The sequence below is a fragment of the Centruroides sculpturatus genome, unplaced genomic scaffold (genome assembly GCF_000671375.1).
Source record: "Centruroides sculpturatus isolate CEXI.00-Female unplaced genomic scaffold, Cexi_2.0 scaffold1406, whole genome shotgun sequence".
Taxonomy (NCBI): domain Eukaryota; kingdom Metazoa; phylum Arthropoda; class Arachnida; order Scorpiones; family Buthidae; genus Centruroides; species Centruroides sculpturatus.
The window spans coordinates 47,359-71,123 of NW_019392609.1; the positions used below are offsets into that span (position 1 = coordinate 47,359).

General features: G+C 30.1%; 5 protein-coding genes across 9 annotated transcripts; 3 read left to right on the forward strand and 2 right to left on the reverse strand.

Moving 5' to 3' along the window:
* The first annotated feature begins 406 nt into the window (after window positions 1–406).
* LOC111617655 lies at window positions 407–2,128 on the forward strand. 2 transcript variants are annotated; one of them, XM_023358929.1, is made up of 5 exons: window positions 407–498; window positions 843–974; window positions 1,078–1,212; window positions 1,437–1,518; window positions 1,906–2,128. In XM_023358929.1, the coding sequence occupies exons 1-5, from the start codon at window positions 479–481 to the stop codon at window positions 2,101–2,103; spliced, it is 567 nt and encodes a 188-aa protein (XP_023214697.1). In that variant the 5' UTR covers window positions 407–478; the 3' UTR covers window positions 2,104–2,128. The 2 variants fall into 2 exon arrangements, with proteins under 2 accessions (XP_023214697.1, XP_023214698.1); XM_023358930.1 differs by having other exon boundaries at window positions 1,449–1,518.
* Window positions 2,129–3,028: 900 nt separating this feature from the next.
* Window positions 3,029–6,498, forward strand: LOC111617664. The gene is made up of 3 exons (XM_023358942.1): window positions 3,029–3,235; window positions 4,046–4,116; window positions 6,064–6,498. The coding sequence occupies exons 1-3, from the start codon at window positions 3,133–3,135 to the stop codon at window positions 6,496–6,498; spliced, it is 609 nt and encodes a 202-aa protein (XP_023214710.1). The 5' UTR covers window positions 3,029–3,132.
* A 1,284-nt stretch (window positions 6,499–7,782) lies between these two features.
* LOC111617666 (glycine N-methyltransferase-like) lies at window positions 7,783–16,213 on the forward strand. Of its 4 annotated transcripts, none has more exons than XM_023358948.1 (6): window positions 7,783–7,967; window positions 9,989–10,191; window positions 10,793–10,920; window positions 14,159–14,412; window positions 14,489–14,652; window positions 14,733–16,213. In XM_023358948.1, exons 1-6 carry the CDS (start codon window positions 7,965–7,967, stop codon window positions 14,896–14,898), a joined length of 918 nt encoding a protein of 305 aa, XP_023214716.1. In that variant the 5' UTR covers window positions 7,783–7,964; the 3' UTR covers window positions 14,899–16,213. The 4 variants fall into 4 exon arrangements, with proteins under 4 accessions (XP_023214716.1, XP_023214715.1, XP_023214714.1 ...); XM_023358947.1 differs by lacking the exon at window positions 7,783–7,967 and adding an exon at window positions 9,638–9,812 and having other exon boundaries at window positions 10,035–10,191; XM_023358946.1 differs by lacking the exon at window positions 7,783–7,967 and adding an exon at window positions 9,658–9,766.
* Window positions 16,214–18,903: 2,690 nt separating this feature from the next.
* On the reverse strand, window positions 18,904–20,950 carry LOC111617669. Its single transcript, XM_023358953.1, has 4 exons — window positions 20,676–20,950; window positions 19,491–19,707; window positions 19,235–19,418; window positions 18,904–19,159 (listed from the first exon to the last, which is right to left on the reverse strand). Exons 1-4 carry the CDS (start codon window positions 20,934–20,936, stop codon window positions 18,997–18,999), a joined length of 825 nt encoding a protein of 274 aa, XP_023214721.1. The 5' UTR covers window positions 20,937–20,950; the 3' UTR covers window positions 18,904–18,996.
* Window positions 20,951–21,628: 678 nt separating this feature from the next.
* LOC111617670 lies at window positions 21,629–22,682 on the reverse strand. Its single transcript, XM_023358954.1, has 4 exons — window positions 22,662–22,682; window positions 22,216–22,432; window positions 21,960–22,143; window positions 21,629–21,884 (listed from the first exon to the last, which is right to left on the reverse strand). Exons 2-4 carry the CDS (start codon window positions 22,412–22,414, stop codon window positions 21,722–21,724), a joined length of 546 nt encoding a protein of 181 aa, XP_023214722.1. The 5' UTR covers window positions 22,415–22,432; window positions 22,662–22,682; the 3' UTR covers window positions 21,629–21,721.
* Window positions 22,683–23,765: the final 1,083 nt, after the last annotated feature.

The window sequence follows — 23,765 nt, forward strand, 5'->3', positions numbered from 1 at the left end:
TATTGATGGATACATATCTGTCACATCTAGACTGGCTATTTTTGACGTATTTTCTACTTTTACTCGTTTGATATCATCTGTGTTTTTGATAGAATATTTCGAATTTTCGTAATCTTTGAGCTTTTGTTTCAAGAATTTTTCCAAATTATATAATACAGCAAATTTAAAGTCTACTATTGGTCTTACATTTTCATCTTTCTTATGGGTCTTAGGTAATGTAAATCTACTAGAAGTTTATCTATCTCACCTTGTATCTTTTCTTGATGTTGAACTGTACACATGTTTCTTTTTCGGATGTTAACTGCCGTTTCTATATTAGTAATTTCGTCAAGCAGTCAGCTTCGAGTATTGTCAATCTGTTTATTGTCCACTTGATATATAGAATATGAAACTGTCCATNGTATGTTCGTACAACTTCGAAGCTCTTTGCTCCATTGGAAAAGGATTTTGCATTCGGGAAGCGATTCTAAATTATAAAATGTCGGATGATTTCGTAAAGTATGAATTTAGGAATAAATAAATATCTAATAAATAATTCTGGTTTATAAATTAATTTGCAATTATAATAAATACAACTAATCCGATAGTTATTTCAAACACGAAACGAACAGCATAATTCTTTATCGGATTAAATGGTTAAATGAGTGTTGCCAATCTGAAAACCAATAAGGACAGACTTTTCTCACTAAATTTCTCCCTAAATTTCCCTCATTCTGCTGAAATTTAGGGGGGAACCTCTAGGTTGGCATCACTAGGCTGAATAATTACTAAGCAATTTGTCAGAAACCAAGCCTCCAGTCAGCCATATCTTGATAAATAATTACTTTTTGTATAAATTATAGAGATACGCTTCGTTCGACCCTTCTGTGTTTCAATATTTCTACAAGAAAAACGGAAAATTTCCATTCAGAAATAAGAATAATGAACAATGTGGATGTATTGAGATGTAGCAACGACAATAGCGAAATTCAAAGGTATTGTTTTTAAAACGAAGTCATTTTAGAATATTTTAAAGAGTCCATAAATCTGTATATAAAGTATATAAATTAACTTAAAAAAGGATGTATATTTTTACAGCATACTAAAAAATCTCTTGGAGGAGGAAAACGCAAACGAATTTTTGGATAATATCAAAAATATTTTGCGTAACAGAAAAAATTGGAAAGAATTTATATCTTTCTTAGATAATTATTTTGAAGAATTTAGTAAAAAGTAAGTTAATAAAGTAAAACCTGTCTAAAACGGAGCGCTAGAGAATTTTCTGTTTTTGATAACCTTCCGTTTTATACAGGTTAAGTCCAGATTTACAATTTATAATAGCATTATATATAAAAGAATTATTCCATTTAGAGCTTTATTTTCCGTTTAGTAGACGTTCCGTTTTAGACAGGTTATAGTGTATTTAATTTTTATATTATTTTATTAATTTCTTTTAGTTTTAATTACAGTGAAGCAATATTTCATTTATTAGTAAAGAGCATATATGAAATTCCTAAAAATCCAATTAAGTATTTAGAGGTAAGAACAATGAAAATTCAAAGAATATATATATACATTTTTAACGTTAATATAATCTAATATAACCACAATATTCATTACGAATATATATAAACAGTGTAATTTTAAAATATGTCAATGTTTTCCCTCGTTTATACTGGTCGATTCCATTGCGGTTAGCCATCTTGTAATGGGTGTTTATTCAGTACAGGAGGGCTGACCCGCAATGGGGTATATCAGTGAGAATGAAGGATGAGAACCCTCTTTTTAAATTATTTAAGTATTGTAGTATTTTAATTAAAAAAGTGTAAGGAAAGCGTTGTTCTTATGGCATTTTTTAATTTTTTTTTCCATTTCTATGTTCTTACTTTCATGTTTTTGATAATATTTTATGTACTTTATCGATAGATTCGGAAGGTTTTATCGAATCGTGTGAACACATTACCAAAAATGAAAGCGGAAAATATTCGTTTACTAATTGAATTTCTGAAAGACGATTCAAAGATGAAAAAGCAAATAAGAAACGTAAGAAAATGGTTGATTTCTAAGCCTTGGACTAAAGATTTCCGAGTCGATTATAGATTCGTTGGTGATAACGAAGATTAGAGTATGCATAAGATTAAATAAACAAAACATGCAACGTTTTTACTCACAGTTTATCTTAAATATTTCTGCTGTATCTATTTTTAATATAAATTCAATAAATTTTATGAATGTAAAGTCTCTTGAAGTGTTTTAATGGGGAAATTTCTTGGTGTAGTCTATTTTTAAATCATACCGAAGCGTGTTCTATCTTCTTTCGTTCGTTGTCTCTAAGCCCATTATGAATTCGGCCAGGCCCACATGGGGCGGCCGGCGGTGAGGGACGGTGCCCGACATATTCGAACGGTCCATTCCCCGGTTTTTCGACCCGTCCGGATTCAAACATGGGTACACCAGAGTAGTAGGCTGCCACCTTGACCGCTCGACCAACCGGCCTCCTTCGAAATACATTAGAAATGAAAAAAAAATTTAGCAAATACATAATAAGTCTGCATAAAACACGAATTTCAGCAGCACCTCCACTTTTAACTTGTTTTAAGTCCTACCCCTGTCGAAGCCCACCAGTGGCCAAGCGGTCTTCGTACCCTGAACACTGAAAGTTCGCGCCTCTCTCGGACGGGCTGGCCACGTGGAGGTTTCCAGGTTTTCTCCACGTCTTTAACGCCTAAATAGGACCAGTATCCCCTAAAAAGACCTCCCGAAAAGCATCGATTTTAAATAAAAAATGCTAAATAACTGGATGTTAGTGAAGAACCTTCTTTTAAAAGGATCTGGACTTCAAATACTAACCGGATCCTCAAAAATATTTATGAAGTTTGATGACCTGTATATGTTGGACCCTTCCCTCGTTACACAGTCGTTCCCGTTGTGGGGCTGAATACTCCCATGATGGATATGAAAAGAAAGGGATCATCTTAATGCCAGAAGGCAGATAATTATGTACAAAATTATAAATGCTCTAAACAAACAGCTTTGAGAAAACTGGTCTCGAGGATATTTAGGAAATTCGAATTATTCGAATTTAAATTTTATTTCGAAGAATCGTTTCAGCGTAAATAGGCGCTTTTCTTATTTACTCTTTACGTTCGAAGGATGAATTATACATATTTCCCTGCCAAACCGACCAGTTCCCTCTATCTTCAACGAAGGTACCAAATTAAGCAGCACGAGGAGCATTTGGAGAGGATAAGAAACGGTTGATTAACATTAATTATATTTAACTATTAAATATTTTAATTATAACAAATTCTAAATTTCGTATAATATAATTTTGGTTTNTCCTTTCAAAATTTGACACAACGCTGCATTCGAATACACACGTGTTTTTATATAATATACGTGTCGAAATTCCCCCCCACTGAAGGGAGATGGTTAGGATTAAAGCTTACCGTAAAGAACTCTGCTTCTATTTATACTATTTTAGATGCGGGTTTTTGCGTTTTTGATTGCGTTTTAATAGGATACGTCAAGAGAATGTACACTAAAAAGAAATTTTTCGTAAAATTTCCCCCCCCCTCACAGGGGAAGTGTTATACGTTTATAATAGATACATTTTGAGCCACAACAACGTGTAGCGTGGTCTACTAGTTTATAATAAAATATAACATTTCTTGGAAATTCTTTTCTATGTGGTTATCTTTTAAAATTGCCACATAATTCTTTAGCTTGTTCTTCAATAGAATCAAAATCGTTTCTTAATTCCTGAACAAATCCTATAAGACTTTTATATAAAGTGCAAGCTACATTTAAATTACCAGTTATTTCTTGCAAGGATTTGCTTGTTGCATTAATCCTGTTTAATATTTTGTTCCACAACACAGTCATTAAGCAAAATTCAAAACTTTTCATATGAGAGAGGATAAGAAACGGTTGATTAACATTAATTATATTTAATAGTTAAATATTTTAATTATAACAAATTCTAAATTTCGTATAATATAATTTTGGTTTAGTTTTTTATCTTGCCAGAGGGATTTTATAATTAAATTTCGCGTTTTCTTTGCAGCAAAGTCTGTAGTGGATAACAAGCCACCTGCCACTTTCTGGCACACGCGTTTAAATTTGAAAAAACTGCAGGTAATTATAGTAATTACTTTAACACGATTAAAAACTAATAGTAGAAAATTTTCCTATGGATAAATGATTAATTATTATTTTCATGTTGATGTCTAATTATAATCAGTCAAATATTTTCGACTCTCGGGACCTTCGCAGATCCTAGGCAAAATAATATTTACGGGCCCCTTTAAAAATTTTGTAATAGATTCGGCAGAAATATTATTCAAAGAATCGTAATCTAATTTCTATGCTAACTCGGATTCCATATTTAGTATCGATAGAACAGATAATTTATCTTCTTTTATCGAATTTCTCAAATAATTTTTAACTCTTTTCGATGTAGAGAAACATCTTCCACCGCTAACATTACTTATTGGCATCGTAAGACATATTCTTAGAAGAATTTGCATATTAGAAAAGGTTAATATTATATTATTATGTATACTAATATTATAAAGAGGTAATGTTTGTATGTAAGTTTCGTTGCAGCAGGTAATCTCCGAAACTACTCATCCGATTTCAAAAATTCTTTCACCAATATTTAAAATGGAACCTCAGGGTGGACATAGGCTATACAGTAGAACCTCGCAAACTCGGCCTAATGTGGACCGAAGGATGGCCGAGTTTGTGAAAATGCCGGGTTATCGGGAATGGGGTTAAAAAAATAAGTACGAGTGTTTCCTCAGAAAATACTGTACTGTACTTGTATGTATTGTTTACTTGAGAATACAACAGAGAATAAACTGCCCNATGGAGTAAAAATTAAGAAACAAAATTTGGCATGGTAGCTTGCGTATAAGGGGCATTGACGTTATTAAATTTTGTTAGTGAAAGGTCAAAGGAGTAGGGAGATAGATAGGAGTCGTGTATCATATCTCGAGAGGGGTCGTATTGGATGAAGATGTTATTCTTTATTAGCATTTACAATTTTTAATAAAACTCATCCCTTCCCTCGGAATTACGCTGTTTGCCATTCGATTATAATTAAAGGACATCGAGCGATTTTGTCGTATCGCGATAGAATTGATGCGGAGTCGAAGAGAAAGAAGTAATCCTTGCACTTGTTAGACACAGAAAAGGCGATTCTTGTACGTGACGGCCGCCACGAAAGGAGAATCTTTGCACCCGCCGGTCACGAGAGACACTACTCTCGTAGCCTGCCGGTCATGGGAAAGGCAGTCCTTGTACTGGCCTGCACACAGAGCTGATCCTTGCCCTTACCGACACGAAGAGACGATAACAAAGCAATCGATGGCAATGACCACCAGTGGGGATGTGGATAAAACCTCTGAACACTGGTAGTTGATTGTGATATTGCTTTGTTTTTTGCGTTTATTTTCTGTTAGGTGCACGCAATGCTGTTTTTATTTGACCCCTAAATTCTATTAGGCGGGTTCAAAGAATACGGACATTGTCACTTTGACCCCATTTTATATAGATAACGAATTCATGTACCATTCAACTGAGCATTCAAATGTCTTACATTTGAATGTTCATGTGAAAATAAATATAATCTATCTTGACTTTTGACTGTTCTTCTCTATTTGCTAATCGGAAACTATATCAGTATAATAAGTCCTATTAATAAACAAGGTCCAAGTAGACAGGATATACAAAAAAAAAACTTATAAAAATATAAAAAGTTTTTTTATAACAAAATCTCTTAATAGATGGAGCCACGCTCAATTTTATTTATTATATTAATAACATAAAAGTTATTTTTAAACAATAATTATTATTATAAAATAAATAAATAAAACCTAGAAAAAGAAATCAAAGTATAAATTTATAATTTGCATTTCCTACTTTTTAAGATAAATTTTATAAATGGTGGCCCAAAGACAGTTAACTGAGATATATTTTAAAACACATATACGGGTTAACTTTGTTTTTTGCCCCGTAAATTATTATTTAGATTGGTATACATTAGATGCATCGAAGTAAGTTTTGCATATTTTTCTGCAGCCTGTGAAGAACGTGCTGAAAGTTGCCAAGAATAATAAAGAGGTGAAGAAGAATGTGGACAGAAGGAAGGTCGTTTCCAAAAGCAATTTTAACAAAGGGTCTGATAAAATGGACAAAACGAAGAAATTTCACGACAATTCAGAGTACACTGAAGAAAGAACAGATGTCGACGAAGAAAATATTATTAATGAAGAATCAGACGATTATGAATCTGATAAGGAGAGGATAGTAAGTGATGGAGAAGTATCAAGCAGCGAAGAAGACATCTTGGATCGCTTAATTGGATCTTTAATGGAGGGAAATGATAATGGAATATGCGATTCCAGTAGAAAATGCAGAAACAAACAAAAACCGAAAACACCGGTTTATCAAATCAATTCCAATAAAAATTACAAATTTAAAAAATTCATAAAGCCAAATCGTAACAAAATCTAATGCGAAAAAGAAATGGGAAAAATTAAAGAATTTCCCAATTTTCCTTTAAAAATTTTAAATGCGTAAAATTTATTTAGTTTTGAATTAAAAGTTGTATAATAAATATTTAAAATTTGTAAAATGTTACCGTTTATAAAGTGAATTAAAGTATGGGAATCAGTAATGCTCATAAGGGAATTTTACTCTTTCCTCTCTAGGACTTTTCTCAAACCCATCGTGGATTCGAGCAGACTCATAATGGGGCTCGATATATCTGGGACGGATCACCTCTGAAAAAATTTCAGGAGTTTTCGACCCATCGGGATTTGGTTTCCGGTCCCTAATGCACTAGACTGACGACGTAATTAAATACAACTTTCCGTTCAAAATCCAACAGAGAACACGAGAATCTTCTGAGCCCAGTCCAGTGAAGTGAAAGTCCTTTCCTCAAAAGGAAGGATCCCTAGTTCCCACCCAATGAACGGGGAGAGGCTTTCTTCATCAACTTCGGAAGAAGAACACTACACAGTACATACTTCTTCATCTCCTTAGTCTTCCTCCAACTCCATAATCTCCAAGATCTTCATTTTGTAAAGAAATTTCTAAAAATATCTTTAATTGCAACGCATTTCAGATGTGAGACCACATCCCAGAAGAGAGCAACCCTGGGTCGAAAGAATCAATAATGAAAAGCCCTGTCTAAAGGCCCTTTAGATAGCTGCCATTATTATGTGTAGCAGACAAATAGGAACACATTCAAAAATACAAGATTAAATATTAATGAAGTACTTAATAATGGAGAGTAGCAATGATCAGCAATGCCGTGAATTGCGTAACATCTTTTCTGTTACGATTAATCATAACACTAAACTTTATTGACGTCAACGATACTCAATAATTTATAAAACTGAAGTGTTTTTCATGATTTTATATAAGATTACGGATCCAAATATACACAAATATCCGTTATCGAGCAAATTAATCTTTCTAAATATTTTACAGAGAGCGTAATGATTCAAATAATTTAATAATCATCTTGTTTATTTAAGAAATACTTGAAGCTGGTCAATCTTCACCTATCGAATAATAATTTATCAATAGATTATCCTTGAGATATTTAGTTACGTCATTAAATATTTTGGTTAATTAATTAAATAATCGTCTTCAGGGCACGATTTTGTTCATCCACTTTGAAGCTTAATAATTCGTGTGTCTTTTGTCGAAAATTTCTGAAGTTTTGCGTGGAGGTTTTTGTATTAAGGGAATTGATACTGTTAAATTTTGGTCGTTAAAGGTCGAAGGGGTGATGAGATAGAGAGGGCCGTGTGTCATAACTCGAGTGGGGTCGAAAATTTATCTTCTCATCTCTAACCACACATTTAAACAGGGAGGAGAAACAACTGTTTACGTCTACATCAGATTCACATGGTTACTTTAAAAATGCAAAAACTGAGCCAATTTTCCTCATAACCATAGGAATATCGAAGATGGTGGACAGCGTGTATTGTACTAGATCCTTAGGTGTTGCTATAGAAGGTATTCCTGATCAATGACTTAATGAAGATTTTACGGAAAAGTTACGCAACTCGTTGCTGGAATTTTTAAATATTATTTCACTGTTAAGCAACTTAAATTTTGTCTAGATCTGAGGTTCTTAACCTGGGATCATGAACCTAGTGATTCATGAGGTTTCCTGATCCAAGTTCAAAGGTTTCTTTTAAAAAAAAAACTCTCAGGGGTGGATCTAAATGGATCTCAGGTTAAGAACCTTTTATCTAGATATAGTTATGAACAAGCTTTTCTGGATGAGGACCGCAAGGAAACTTTGTGGCCTGAAACAATTTTTCTTATGGAGTTGCAGGCTTTAACCATGCTGAGTACCAACATATGCCATAACAGACAGTACTCTAGTAATAAAATAACATATTCTAATGTTATGCAAACTAGTAATACATATTTTATTAGTTTGAATGTTCTTCGTCACCAATATCAGCTTAATTAAGGTTGAATAATGGCACCAGATTGACAATGTAATTTTATTTTTCTGTTTTCTAAGAGAGTTGTTTATGTCTAGATCATATAAGTGCATACAATCTGATTTTATACGAGAAGATTTGAAACGATTTGAAGATAAAATTGCTACAAAAGGAGTGAAAATATTGCATTATGTGGCTGAAAAATATAATGCAATAATTTTCACAATTTAGGATATAATAAACACACTAATGTAAATAAAGAAACATGTAAACAAGAGGTCGTAAAACGGGGTCTTCCCTACACAAGCATTTAATACAAAAAAGTTTGTTTTGATATGAATTTAAATGCCTTAAGGACACTTATACCATTGAAAAACCGGTTCTAACTGGATAATGATTAACCTAATGATGAAGGTTGGCGATTAATTTGACTTTTAATCTACTCCAGAGATTACGAAATGTGTCTTGATATCTTATTATCTCAGTGTAAGACATTACAGCATTTCTTCTAATCAGAAACATGCTTAATTTCTATTTACATTTAAAATACTTAAAATATTGGATTAAAACCTGAAGCAAAAACAGAATTATATAACTTATTTTTCACAAAATTATCTTATAGATATCTATCATATACTTTTTACTTTCCAGGTTGTTATATATAACAGAGGGAAAGTATAGCATTAGTTAAAAAATGACCTCCCAAGATTTTTAATAAAGATTTTACTGGTTATTTCCATATACAATCTCTACCTTGAAAATTGAGCTTTTTTCCATTTTATAATAATTAATAATATAAAAAGATTTTTTTTTAAATGAAATATCATAACAGTATAATCAATATACCAAATATTAGCTAATAGGAAACAATGGTGCAAACTGTTTATGGGAAAACTTTGAAGTTTTAAATGTAATTAATTACAAAAATATAAATTATTTAATAATTTTATGCTCAAAATTAAAATAAAACTTATCAGGGAATATAGAGTAAATCATACATGACTTAAAGATAAAATTAATTTTTGTATAAAAATGGTTATTCCTTTAATAATTTTGAGGAGATAACATAGAACATCCGAATATCTAAATAATGTAATCAAAATTTTGTATAAATTCTTGTACAAACATTAGATAAGCCACATAGAAATAACACGAGGAGGAATATAAACAAAAAATTTATCTTCTCATCTCTAACCACACATTTAAACAGGGAGGAGAAACAACTGTTTACGCCTCCATCATATGCACATGGTTACTTTAAAAATGCAAAAACTGAGCCAATTTTCCTCATAACCATAGGAATATCGAAGATGGTGGACAGCGTGTATCGTACTAGATCCTTAGGTGTTGCTATAGAAGGTGTTCCTGATCAANAGTTGACAAATATAATAAGAATTAAGGACAATAAGGCAATAATAATTACATAAAATGCTTACTTGTTAGTAATATTAATTAATATTTTAAATATTTGCAAATGTTTGAAAGTGAGAAAAACTGAGCCAATTTTCCTCATAACCATAGGAATATCGAAGATGGTGGACAGCGTGTATCGTACTAGATCCTTAGGTGTTGCTATAGAAGGTGTTCCTGATCAATATGCGGACGGAAAAGCCGCACGTGTATGGGAAGTTTATATCGGAGAGAAAGAAACTCGTACTAAACATTACAGAGAATTTCTTACATCAATGTTAAGAGAACATGGATGTAAGCATATATTAGATGTGGCATGTGGCACTGGGTAAGTTACTAAACATTGATTTATAAAAATAAATTTAAATATAATCTATTTAAGAAATTTTTCTTAATTTTATATATTTATAATTGCTTAAATAATAATTTTTACAGTTGTGATTAGATTATAGTTTAAAAATACATAAAACTACATACATTTTATATTAATATATTGCATATTCTAAGTAACATATGTTGGTAAATTTTTAATTTAGTTAAAAAAATAATTAAGAAACAATTTTAAAAACCCTTTTTCTAATGAAATATATTATCTGAAAATTAAAAAAATATATTTTAAAATTAATTAACTTAATAAATTTACATTAGTGAAAAATTGTTAGATTAAAATCAATATAAACAACTTAATGGATAAGATGTTGAAATGTTTTGACAGAAATCTGCCCTTGACTTTTGATTTACCAGGTTATTTAGGTTTAGATTTAATGACAACTGATAAAAGGAAAATGTGTTTCCCCTCTAAAAGTTGATGTAAAAATCTGTGGAAGAAAATTTATTTATTTATTTTTACAATTGAAATAATGTTAATTGAGGATGCACTTTTAATTTTGTATATGACACGTCATAAATTAATTCAAAAAATTTTACAGAATCGATTCTATAATGTTATTAGAAGCCGGATTTAAGATGACAAGTGTAGATGCTAGCGATAAGATGTTAAAATATGCATTGAAGAAAAGATGGAACAGAAGAAAGGAACCTGCTTTTGATGATTGGGGTAATCTTACTTTATTAAATTAATTCTTTCCATTTGTTTATAAAATAATTTTTAGAATTTTTCCATTTACGATAAAATAATATAAAAACTCTTATTTTAAAAAATTATAACAAAAATATAAACAGAATAAAAAACATTGTATTAAGTGTCCTAGTTGCATGGTGACAAAAAATAAAATGTTTCTTACATATATTTATATACGTTAGCCTCTTGATTCTCTTGAAATTGTTAGCTGCATCTCTCTTAATGAACACAGATCTCGTACTTCTATAAAAATTAACATTTAATTTACATGTAGTTTTGATACTGAAAGATGGGTTTCTAAGAGCCAAAATGTTTGGAGCAATTTGATTAAAACTTTTTATATTAAATTTAAGTATTTGTGATAGGGGACCCAGGATCATATCTAGATGGGTCAAAAACCTCAAAAATTTTTTGGGACGTAGTCCATTCATATATGTTGAGTCCTATCCATCACCACCCAACCACATCATTGTGGGTCTAGTTGAGCCCATAATGGGCATGCTTAAAAAAAGGCCCGCTCGGTGTCCACACGGAAGAGCTAACTAAAAGGATGCTTTTTTTCCTTTTAAATCTTATATATAAAGCATTATTTTAATATTTACATTTGTTTGTATAATTAACCTGTAATATCTTGCCTAAAAGATAAAACAACTGTTCCACAAATCATTAGGCAATTGCAAAAATTATCAATTATCTGATGATTTGTAGTATAGTTGTTTCATCTATTTCTTCATCATTGGCTTTCTTGAAATCTACAAGAATGAATTAAGCTTTTTAATGTGCATTAATGATTCCAATTATTACATAACTACTCTGATAAATATTAAAGGATCAACACTAGTTGGAAGAGATTTATGCAAAATCGGACACAAAAATAGACTTTTTCTCCGATCCTTCGTTCTCACAAAGAATTCTGGAAAAAAACTATAATGAATGGAACTTCAATCTTATAATACTTCTAACTTGTACAAAAGTTGCTTCAAAACATTTAAATTATATTGTTAATTCTATTATTCTTTCAGTTTATCATTATCTTTCCTGTTAGTTAAAGATTTTAAATACATAAAATGCTTAAAAAACCAGACTTTCTTTATTGAGCCTCCTGTCCGGTTTCTTTAAGAACTTTAGCTCAATTTTGTGTTAATACTTAACACCAATTTTTACAGTCCTATTAATAATTTACGTCCAAGTTGACAAATATAATAAGAATTAAGGACAATAAGGCAATAATAATTACATAAAATGCTTACTTGTTAGTAATATTAATTAATATTTTAAATATTTGCAAATGTTTGAAAGTGAGTTATTTTAAGTAGAATGTTTCTTGTGGTTGCTGAGGATAAGTTAAATTTCTTGAAAACATTTTGACAATTTGAAACAAATAGCTCTCTGATTTAAGGCTTGATATACAGTAATTAGCCAAAATATTATGACCACTCCATACACAAAAGAAGAGGGCATTTATCTAACATGAGACAATTGAAATATAGGATCAGTGCCGTCTTTAGGGCAGGTCTTATGGACTCTGGCCCAAGGCCCCAGGTCATAGGGGCCTCTAATCCGAAAGTAATAAAGTTACAAATAAAAAATAGGTTAATAAGTTAAAATAAACAAATTATTAAAAATATAAAATACTTTATTTCTCCTATATGTAGTTAAAAATGATCTTAAAACTAAGTAAACTTACAAAATTTTTGATACTTATTCACCACACCTCGGCCAAAAACAATACTTTCTTCCTGCTGCATGGAAAGAAAATTCCACTTCCTGGCCAAGGGATGTGAAAAATCATATATACTCTACGGGAGGAAACAAATAATGCATCCCTAAGTCTGTAATATACTATTGTTTCTGTTTCATTAAGGGAGCCCCATCTTGCTCCTGACCCAGGGCCGCTTATGTTCTAAATACGGCACTGGATAGGATCATATCAATTGTCTCCTAGACCATGAGTGTATAAAATGGGCAAGATACATCTCGTAATTGTTTTCCAAACTTGTACACTGCAATTATAGGCAAGCAAAAGGATCTGTCTGAACTTGATAAAGACCAAATCATTATGGCCAGATGGTTGGTTGCAGTGTTTCAAAAACAGCTGAGATTGTGGCTGAGCTGATTTGAACTAGGCTGTTCATGTGTCTGTATTGAGTAGGTACTGACAGTTGTCTGACAATGAATAAATTGTAAACTGCCAAAAGGAAGTTGGACAACCACACCTCATTCATGGTAGAGAACAGTGAAGGCTATCTTGTCTGGATGAACAAGACAAACACAATACCATGGCATAGTTGACTGCAAAATTCAATGGAAATAATGAGAACAGCCTTTCTGAATGCATTATTAATTGTATCCTCCTGTAGATGGATCTATGCAGCTGTCAACCAATACGAGTGGACTGACCAGAGTGGAGTGTGATCAATGACATCTATAATGGGCCTGGGATCATCAGAAGTGGACTTTGGATCAATAAAGGATGTTCTTGTCTGAAGAACTGTTTTATTTTGAACCATGTGAATGGGCAAATTCATGTACATTGTGAAGCAGGTGAGGCTATGACTACTGGCTGCTTCCTGAACACCATTGCTAGTCATGCAATGAAGGCGTATATGTACAACTTTCATTTCAACCATAACCACTGATGAAGATGACATCTTCCAACAGGACAACACATTCTATCACACAGCCTACATTGTTTATGATTGGTTTGTGAAGCATGGAGACAACTTCAACATGTTCTGGCCTCCAAACACCCCAGATCTTAATCCAATCGAGCATCTGTTGGAAGTGCTAGATCAAGACATATGCTCTGCAACTACCTCATCATAAACTGTTCAGGAGTTAACAGACTTATTATTATTATCCTGGTATAAAATACCCTAATGCCACTTTTATACATCTTTTACAGTTGATGCCTTAGTGGGTTTGGAGCACTTGATGGAAAAACAAAATATTAGTTAGGTGGTATGCTAATGGATAAAAATGTAACTTTTTATTAATTTAAAAAATGTTTTTGAACTCATCATTATTTAAAAGTAAATTTTGTAATTAATGCTGTATACAACATTTTGAATGGTTCATATTACAATAACATCTCAGTTTTTCAGATAATGGTTCTGTATATATTAAACAATGACATTAAAAAGCATGACGCATTGTTTTAAATTATTATATTTATATTTTATATAACGCAAACTAATTAATAAATGTTTTACAGTCATAGAAGAAGCTAATTGGTTGACATTACCTGATGATATCCTTAAACCTGGAAAAGGCTTTGACGCTGTGATTTGTCTCGGAAATTCTTTTGCTCACTTGCAAGATTTTGAAGGGAACCAGTCCAAACAGAAAAAAGCCATTGAAAACTTTTATGAGATGATAAAACCAGGAGGATATCTTCTAATTGATCACAGAAATTATGATGCAACTCTTGATAGCGGACAAACTCCATCTAAAAACATTTATTATAATGTACGTTACTTTATTATTATTAATAACTGAATTTTTTAATTTTATATGTAATGCAATTTTCTAATTTTATTCATAGAGCAAACATGCAAGGGATATTCAGACATCAATACTTTATGTTAATGGAAAACCAAATATGGTAACATTAGATTATACAATGGATATTTCTGATTTGGAATCAAAATTTGATTCAACTGACAGTGCCTTTACAAAGAAAGGACGTTATTCAGGAAATACTGTAGAGTGAGTAAAATATTTTATTTCTAATTCTTATTTAAAATTTTTTCTCTACTTTTTAATTTTTCTTTCTTTCTTTCTTATAGCAATTTCCGGCTCTCATACTATCCACATCGTCTAGAATCTTTCAAGAAACTCCTGAAAAATGTCTTTGGACAGGACTGTAAGCATTGGGTCTATGGAGATTTTCAGCCTCTGGATAAAATTGACAATCCAGCATTTTACATTCATATTGTTAAAAAGGATGAATGAAGATTTTACAATATTTCAGCTTTAATTAATCATAAAAGAATGTGATTTTTATTTTAAATATATGGTTAATTGAATGTATGTAAAATAAGTATAATTATACATTATCACATATCAGTATGAGCATGTTTGATAACTGGATGAAAGTGTATTTAAAACTATGATTAAATGATCCATACTTACAAAATAAAAATCACATTGTCATTATGAAAAACTTTAAAAACATTCTTCTAAAGTTCTTAAAAATAGATTAAAAGCAAAATAAATTAGATAATTTCATTAAAACAGTTTTGTTATCACTTTTTGTTAACCCAAAGTAAAACAATTTCATAGAAAAAGAAAAAACTTATTTTGATAACCACTGAAAAGGGTTTTTTTTTGGATAAATAGAAACAAAATGTTATATCCTTTCAATCCAGCATTCATCTGAGTTCAAGAATTACTCAAAAGATAATTTTAATTCCCAGATATTTTATTTAAAAGCAGTTCAGATCGGAGTTTTCACTGATTCCTCCTCAGTAAAAGGTACAATCCTTGACAGAGTTTATGTTATTTTTCTGCTTCCCTGATATCAGTCATTGCAGCAATGTCAGATTCGAAGGACATAACATCTTGTTTTTATTCTCCAAACAACCCCTTTACAGTGGTTATTAAAATAAGTGATTATATCTGACAAATATTGCTATTTTTTAGCTTTGTATTGTTTTATTTGAAAAAAGGAAAAAGCTATGTAAAACGTAATTTGAAATACATTTCTTAGAGGAAAAAAGTCTTTCGAAAAAACAAAGAGAGAATAAAGATCAAGACACGCTGCATCTTTATTTCTCTTGATTCTTGATAGGTGTTTAGCCTGAAAAGGCTAGTTTTCTAATAGTTATAGTTTTTGTTCTGAGAAAAGCAGTTTGAATTGGATTTGCATTTGAAGATTTTCTTTTAACAGATTTACTGTCAAATTTTCAAAATAAATTCTATTTTCTGTATAAAATGAACAAAATAGAAAATTTCCTCATTTTATGCTTACTTTTTGTCAATAGTATTCATCAAAGACAGAAAAAGTAAGTAGTGGCAATATGTTCTAATTATTTTAGAATTTTATTCACACTTTTGTTAGAATGTTAAGAAATTATTTCTTCGAGAAAAGTAATCATTTTGTATCTAACATTTTCACTTCGTATAATAATATATTTATTGTTGAATGTAGTTAGTAAATTAATATATTATCTGAGTTAATATGAATCAAATAAACTAATACATAAGGACATCACAAAAAACTTTATATATTAAGCATTTTCTCTGAAGATGCTATTCATTTTTAGAATAAAAAAATTTATATGTGTAATAAAAACTAAAAGCATATTTTAAATTTTATAATAGATTTTCACATAAAACACATTTTAAAACTTTTTCTTTCTTACAGTTTTAAACAATTATTTATTGTTCTTTAAGAATATTTAATGTTAAAAGCAAAGTTTTTGAAATAAGTATGAATATTTGATAAAAAGAAAAATTAAGTTTGTTTAAATCAGGGCTGTGGAGTTGGAAAAAATGTGCCGACTCCAACTCCAACTCCCGTATTTTAAATTTACTTTACTTACTTTTACCTCTTATTAAATATTTATTAAAAAGTAATTTTTTTATACAAATAAATATTAATGTAAGTTAAATATTAAAAATACAAACTATAAAAGTATTTGGGTAAATGCCCCAGGCTACTTTCACTGTTCAGAGTAGGGTACCTTGTACAAGCACCTCTGCCCCCCATAAAATGACTTGGTATTTAATTTTGCCAGAGTCAGAAGTCAGAGTCGGCTTACTAAAACTTATCAGGAGACGGAGTCTAGTGTTTTTTACCAACTCCACAGCCCTGGTTTAAATAGAATTTATTTAATAGTCATATGTTTTGAAGTGTCTTAAATATAATTTAAGTAAGTGTTATATAAATTGCTCTTAGATATACAAATATATTTAATTATTGCTATTATTGTGTGAAAATATATACAAAAACTTTGTTTTCAGAAACAAATAAGAAAGAAACAAAATATGATAAAAATTGCAGCCTAACATTGCAACAATGTCATACTAAATAATTAAGATTCTTTTAATATACAAATATAAAATTACTCCTATTTCAAGTATTAAACAGCCTGGAACACTCCTATAATTTTTATTTTTAAAATAGAATTTTTGTCTAATAAAAAGAATTTTTAAATATCAAATTAAATTTTGCAGTAAAATATACAATAGCAGCAACAATTTCACATTTTGATACCAAACTGCTTGTCTTAAAGCAAAAACTTTTTAGAAAAATTTAAATTAGTTTTCTTTGCAGAGCTTCTTAGAAAACTTGGTAATGCATTTATCAATGTCTAAAAAAAAAATGATGTGTTTAATCAGCAAAATATTTATATTACTACAAAATATTTTTTTAAATTTGAATTATTACAATGACTGAAACTCCATATAATTCTGAAAATATTCAGAATTTATGTAATTGTTTTATTTCAGATATATATGTGGGGGACCCAAAAATAACCAAATTTTTTGTATAAAAACTTTATTAACTATTTTACAAAATTTCTTCAGTCACCTTCAAAGTACTCTCCATTAGATGTGATGCACTTGTGAAGTCTTTTTCCCCACTGTTTGAAGCGTTTCTGGAACTCTTCAACCTTGATATCGTCCAGTGCCCTTAGCGAAGTTGTTTTTATCACCTCCATATCATCAAAACGCTTCCCTTTTAGATTTTTCTTCATTCTCAGAAATAGAAAAAAGTTGCACGGGGCTAGGTCTGGTCAATACGGAGGGTGGAGAACGACATGCCATCCCCAAGAGGCCAAATAGTGAGTCACTCGTAACGCCGTGTGCGCAGGGGCGTTGTCGTGATGAAGGAACCAGTCACCTGATCGCCAAAGTTCCGGGCGTTTCCTTCACACATTCTCTCGCAGACGTCTTAACACTTTTTTGGTGGAGTTTTTCAACGTTTTCATCGTTTTGAGATGTTGAAGGATGCCCAGAACTTTGCAGGTGGAACAAAATAACAGTAAGAGAAACACAACACTATGCTCAAATGTAAACCTACAAACTGACGCCATTTGCACAGCTGTTTCGTGAAGGTCTCTAACCCCATGTATCAGAACTCTCTACTACATCTATGAATGGCAGTGTGCTCTCAGTTCGGATTTTTGGGTCCCCCTTGTATAATTATTTTGCTTCTAAAGAAGCTCTTTTCTTTCTTTTTAAATGAATACTGTGTATTCTGAATTTTGTTTAATTTTTTAAAATATATGATAAGCATTTATTACATAATATGATTGTTATGTTGCTATTCTTATTATTAAAAAATTTGATTTACACAACATTGAGTATATTCTATTTTGAAGCCAGTAAGAAAGCTGCTGCCAAATGCATCAAATTTTCAATATATACTCAAATATTTTAATGATGTTTAAATAAATAAATATACTTGAATAATTAACATTTATCAAATTTATTTTATTAATACTCCTATCTATTAATTGTAATTCTAATCATAATAGTGTAATTTTACTGAAATAAAAAATGTTATTTCCATTCTTATTTTCCATTGTCTTTTTTATTTTTCATGAGAATTTGTCATTTTTTCTAACTAAATACAGACAATTCTCAGTTGATTTTCCACACAAAATCTACAACCTACTTTCTTGGAACTGCATTATAACCAAAAAAAATGTGTGTGTAGTGCAAAAATTATCCATCATTATAAGCAATAATGTAGCTTCCTTTTAAATGCAATTTAATTAAACACACATTACTTAAACAAAATTATATTATTATTATTTTTTGGAAATTATCATCAAATAACTGTAAATCAGATCTGTAAATTTATTTATATAAATAATTGGGGAAAAGATTATTTTAAAATGTGTAATATAATTGGTACACATAATAAATTTCAACAAATATTTACAGTTTTTAGTAAACTTTTTAAAAGGATTAACAGGAAACTAGTTATTATAATAAGTTTTATTTGTGTCAATATATAATTTAAAAAAATATTTTTATATAATAATGAACATGGACCTGCCGAAGTTCATGATTTCTTTAAATTTGATTCTCATTAATTTACAACACTTTACCAACATTTGTTAGCAGATGACTCCAGTCTGTAGCTTTCAATGGACATTTATTATAGGGATTGTAAGTATCACAATCACCATCATTAAAACCATACTCTCTAGCTTGTCTCCAACCAGTTTTATTTAAGGTATCCTTAACTGATGATAAACTGCAAATAATAAAATTTTATTGAGAAAAATTGTTGAAAAATATGAAGGACACAGTTGATATCAAAGTGACTTACTTCAGCAATGTTTCAATCACATCAATATGGGTGGTTGTTCCTGTACTTCTTGTTTTCTGTCTCTGACGTTGAGCAGTGCCAATTGTACATAAAGCAGTCTGTATGCAGGAATCACCATCAATGTTGAAGTCAGATAAAACTTTATTAACATTTTTAACAAGGTAATCATCTGTCTGTCCATTCTCTAAAGATTAAATTACATTTTGTTAGAATCAAAAATTTAATTGAAATTAGAAATGAATATAAATCAATATACCTCTAAATAATTCTTTATTTTCACTGCCAAATCCAATAGCACCTAAAACTTTGGGGAAGAAGAGTAAAGAAGTGACAATTATGGCAGCCAATGAAGATAATGCTCTTCTATCTAACCCAAAGCCTAAGAGATTGCTTGATGAATCGCTGGGACGAGTCAAACTTAATAGATTACCAAATGGTATATTAAAAAATGGCATTCTGAAGTCCAGACCAACCTTGAAAAAATTTAATATAAAAATGTTCATAAGAATTTAAATTTGATTTCAAATTCTGTTTGTTTTACAGCATTAAATAAAGTTATTTTACACTGCTGGCCAAGTAAAATGCAACACCTGCAATATCTAGAGTCCTACATGATGTTGCATTTTACTTGGCCAGCAGTATAAAATTTTAAATGTATTTGTTTTTATTATTGAACTGAATAAGCAAAACTCATTTCTTTACATTCAAATCATTGGATTTAAATAAACTCCTTTAAAACTGCTTAACTGGTCTCAACCAAATTTGGTACAGACATTAAGCCCAGATATTTTGAAACACTAAATAAACTCTAGATTTAAGCATAAATCTTGCTCTGTTCAATTTCCAGGTGTTGAACACAAGAAATGTGGTATTGTTCAAAAATTTTTCAGTAATCGCATATAATGTGATATATTTAATACTTTATAATCATTATAATTTTCCTTACAAAGAAAAAAAGAAGAGATTTTATTATCATAACAATGTATTAATATGCAATACTAAATTTAACGTTAAAAGAATATAAATAGGAAACATCTGAATCAAAATGCCTTTCTTACATTTTATAATTTTACACCTACTAGAATAGAGAGACTGCAATTTAGAATGAACTTCTGATAGTAAATATTTATAATTGTGTGAAATGTTAGGGAAAAAAGGTATCACATTAGCCTTTAATCTTAAAAAATTATTTGACAAATAAAACTTTATATAAAACACAGAGACATATGCAGAGATGATGCTTATGGTGCTGCAGCATTCACTTGATACCAAAGAGAACCATCCAGTTTGGTACCATAGATGTTGCTTATTGTGCTGCAGCACCATAAACATCACATTGGTTCCCCGAATCTGCTTGCATTATATTCTCAAAATCGTGGCTACACCAATGGTAAAACATATTGAATATAAATGACAAATTTCTGTGTATTTATATACTAACCTGCATTCCTTTCAATAGAGGAAGGATGGATAGACGACGATTGCCGCTCTCTGTCAACGCATCAGGATACCTACCGGTGACTTGCGACGTTTGTATTTCGTATTCTTGTCCATTATGAATAAAAGTACCTTGGCTAGTCGAATCATCAGGAAAAGTAAACTGTCTAGCACGCTTCTCCGTTTTGTTTACAACCTCGTCGACCACGTGTTTACTGTTTGAAAACAATAAAGATTTAGGCGCCGCCTGGCCGATTACAATCATCAATGAGACGACCACAAAATAAAAAATTTGATTTACACAACATTGAGTATATTCTATTTTGAAGCCAGTAAGAAAGCTGCTGCCAAATGCATCAAATTTTCAATATATACTCAAATATTTTAATGATGTTTAAATAAATAAATATACTTGAATAATTAACATTTATCAAATTTATTTTATTAATACTCCTATCTATTAATTGTAATTCTAATCATAATAGTGTAATTTTACTGAAATAAAAAATGTTATTTCCATTCTTATTTTCCATTGTCTTTTTTATTTTTCATGAGAATTTGTCATTTTTTCTAACTAAATACAGACAATTCTCAGTTGATTTTCCACACAAAATCTACAACCTACTTTCTTGGAACTGCATTATAACCAAAAAAAATGTGTGTGTAGTGCAAAAATTATCCATCATTATAAGCAATAATGTAGCTTCCTTTTAAATGCAATTTAATTAAACACACATTACTTAAACAAAATTATATTATTATTATTTTTTGGAAATTATCATCAAATAACTGTAAATCAGATCTGTAAATTTATTTATATAAATAATTGGGGAAAAGATTATTTTAAAATGTGTAATATAATTGGTACACATAATAAATTTCAACAAATATTTACAGTTTTTAGTAAACTTTTTAAAAGGATTAACAGGAAACTAGTTATTATAATAAGTTTTATTTGTGTCAATATATAATTTAAAAAAATATTTTTATATAATAATGAACATGGACCTGCCGAAGTTCATGATTTCTTTAAATTTGATTCTCATTAATTTACAACACTTTACCAACATTTGTTAGCAGATGACTCCAGTCTGTAGCTTTCAATGGACATTTATTATAGGGATTGTAAGTATCACAATCACCATCATTAAAACCATACTCTCTAGCTTGTCTCCAACCAGTTTTATTTAAGGTATCCTTAACTGATGATAAACTGCAAATAATAAAATTTTATTGAGAAAAATTGTTGAAAAATATGAAGGACACAGTTGATATCAAAGTGACTTACTTCAGCAATGTTTCAATCACATCAATATGGGTGGTTGTTCCTGTACTTCTTGTTTTCTGTCTCTGACGTTGAGCAGTGCCAATTGTACATAAAGCAGTCTGTATGCAGGAATCACCATCAATGTTGAAGTCAGATAAAACTTTATTAACATTTTTAACAAGGTAATCATCTGTCTGTCCATTCTCTAAAGATTAAATTACATTTTGTTAGAATCAAAAATTTAATTGAAATTAGAAATGAATATAAATCAATATACCTCTAAATAATTCTTTATTTTCACTGCCAAATCCAATAGCACCTAAAACTTTGGGGAAGAAGAGTAAAGAAGTGACAATTATGGCAGCCAATGAAGATAATGCTCTTCTATCTAACCCAAAGCCTAAGAGATTGCTTGATGAATCGCTGGGACGAGTCAAACTTAATAGATTACCAAATGGTATATTAAAAAATGGCATTCTGAAGTCCAGACCAACCTTGAAAAAATTTAATATAAAAATGTTCATAAGAATTTAAATTTGATTTCAAATTCTGTTTGTTTTACAGCATTAAATAAAGTTACTTTACACTGCTGGCCAAGTAAAATGCAACACCTGCAATATCTAGAGTCCTACATGATGTTGCATTTTACTTGGCCAGCAGTATAAAATTTTAAATGTATTTGTTTTTATTATTGAATTGAATAAGCAAAACTCATTTCTTTACATTCAAATCATTGGATTTAAATAAACTCCTTTAAAACTGCTTAACTGGTCTCAACCAAATTTGGTACAGACATTAAGCCCAGATATTTTGAAACACTAAATAAACTCTAGATTTAAGCATAAATCTTGCTCTGTTCAATTTCCAGGTGTTGAACACAAGAAATGTGGTATTGTTCAAAAATTTTTCAGTAATCGCATATAATGTGATATATTTAATACTTTATAATCATTATAATTTTCCTTACAAAGAAAAAAAGAAGAGATTTTATTATCATAACAATGTATTAATATGCAATACTAAATTTAACGTTAAAAGAATATAAATAGGAAACATCAGAATCAAAATGCCTTTCTTACATTTTATAATTTTACATCTACTAGAACAGAGAGACTGCAATTTAGAATGAACTTCTGATAGTAAATATTTATAATTGTGTGAAATGTTAGGGAAAAAAGGTATCACATTAGCCTTTAATCTTAAAAAATTATTTGACAAATAANCAAGAGCCCAGTGTATTAATATACTAAGTTATATTTGACACTAATTCATATTAATGTGTTAAATTGTGTGCAAAATCTTAAAATATATAACTTTATACATTTTTTTCCTGGAAGTATTGATTTACTGGCATTACTGTATAGATTACTGTTCAATCATATTAACTATTCAAGAAATATGAAAGTATCTTTTAGGTTATGTCAGTTTGACATTAATAATATGGTATGGCTTATAATTTAATGTACTGTTGTACATTAAATTATAAGCCATACCATATTATTAATATCTGTACTGTTGTACAATTATAATAGTAAACAAGAAGATATATATTTGTATGTGTGGATTACGTATATTGCAAGATTTTATCTGTCAGAGACCATTCGAATCTTGCAAGTATTGTATAATGAATGAGAGACTGACAGTAACCGTAAATTCGAGAGATAAGATATTACCCTCTACAACTTGTTTCCTATAGAGTCGTGGCTTGTGAAAATGACTTAAAATATAAAATTAAAAAATAGAATAATATTCTAAAACAGTATTTAAAGTCTTGTGATTTCCTCTTTATGAGAAGGGAATTAAAATGTTTAAGTAATGTGAGATTTA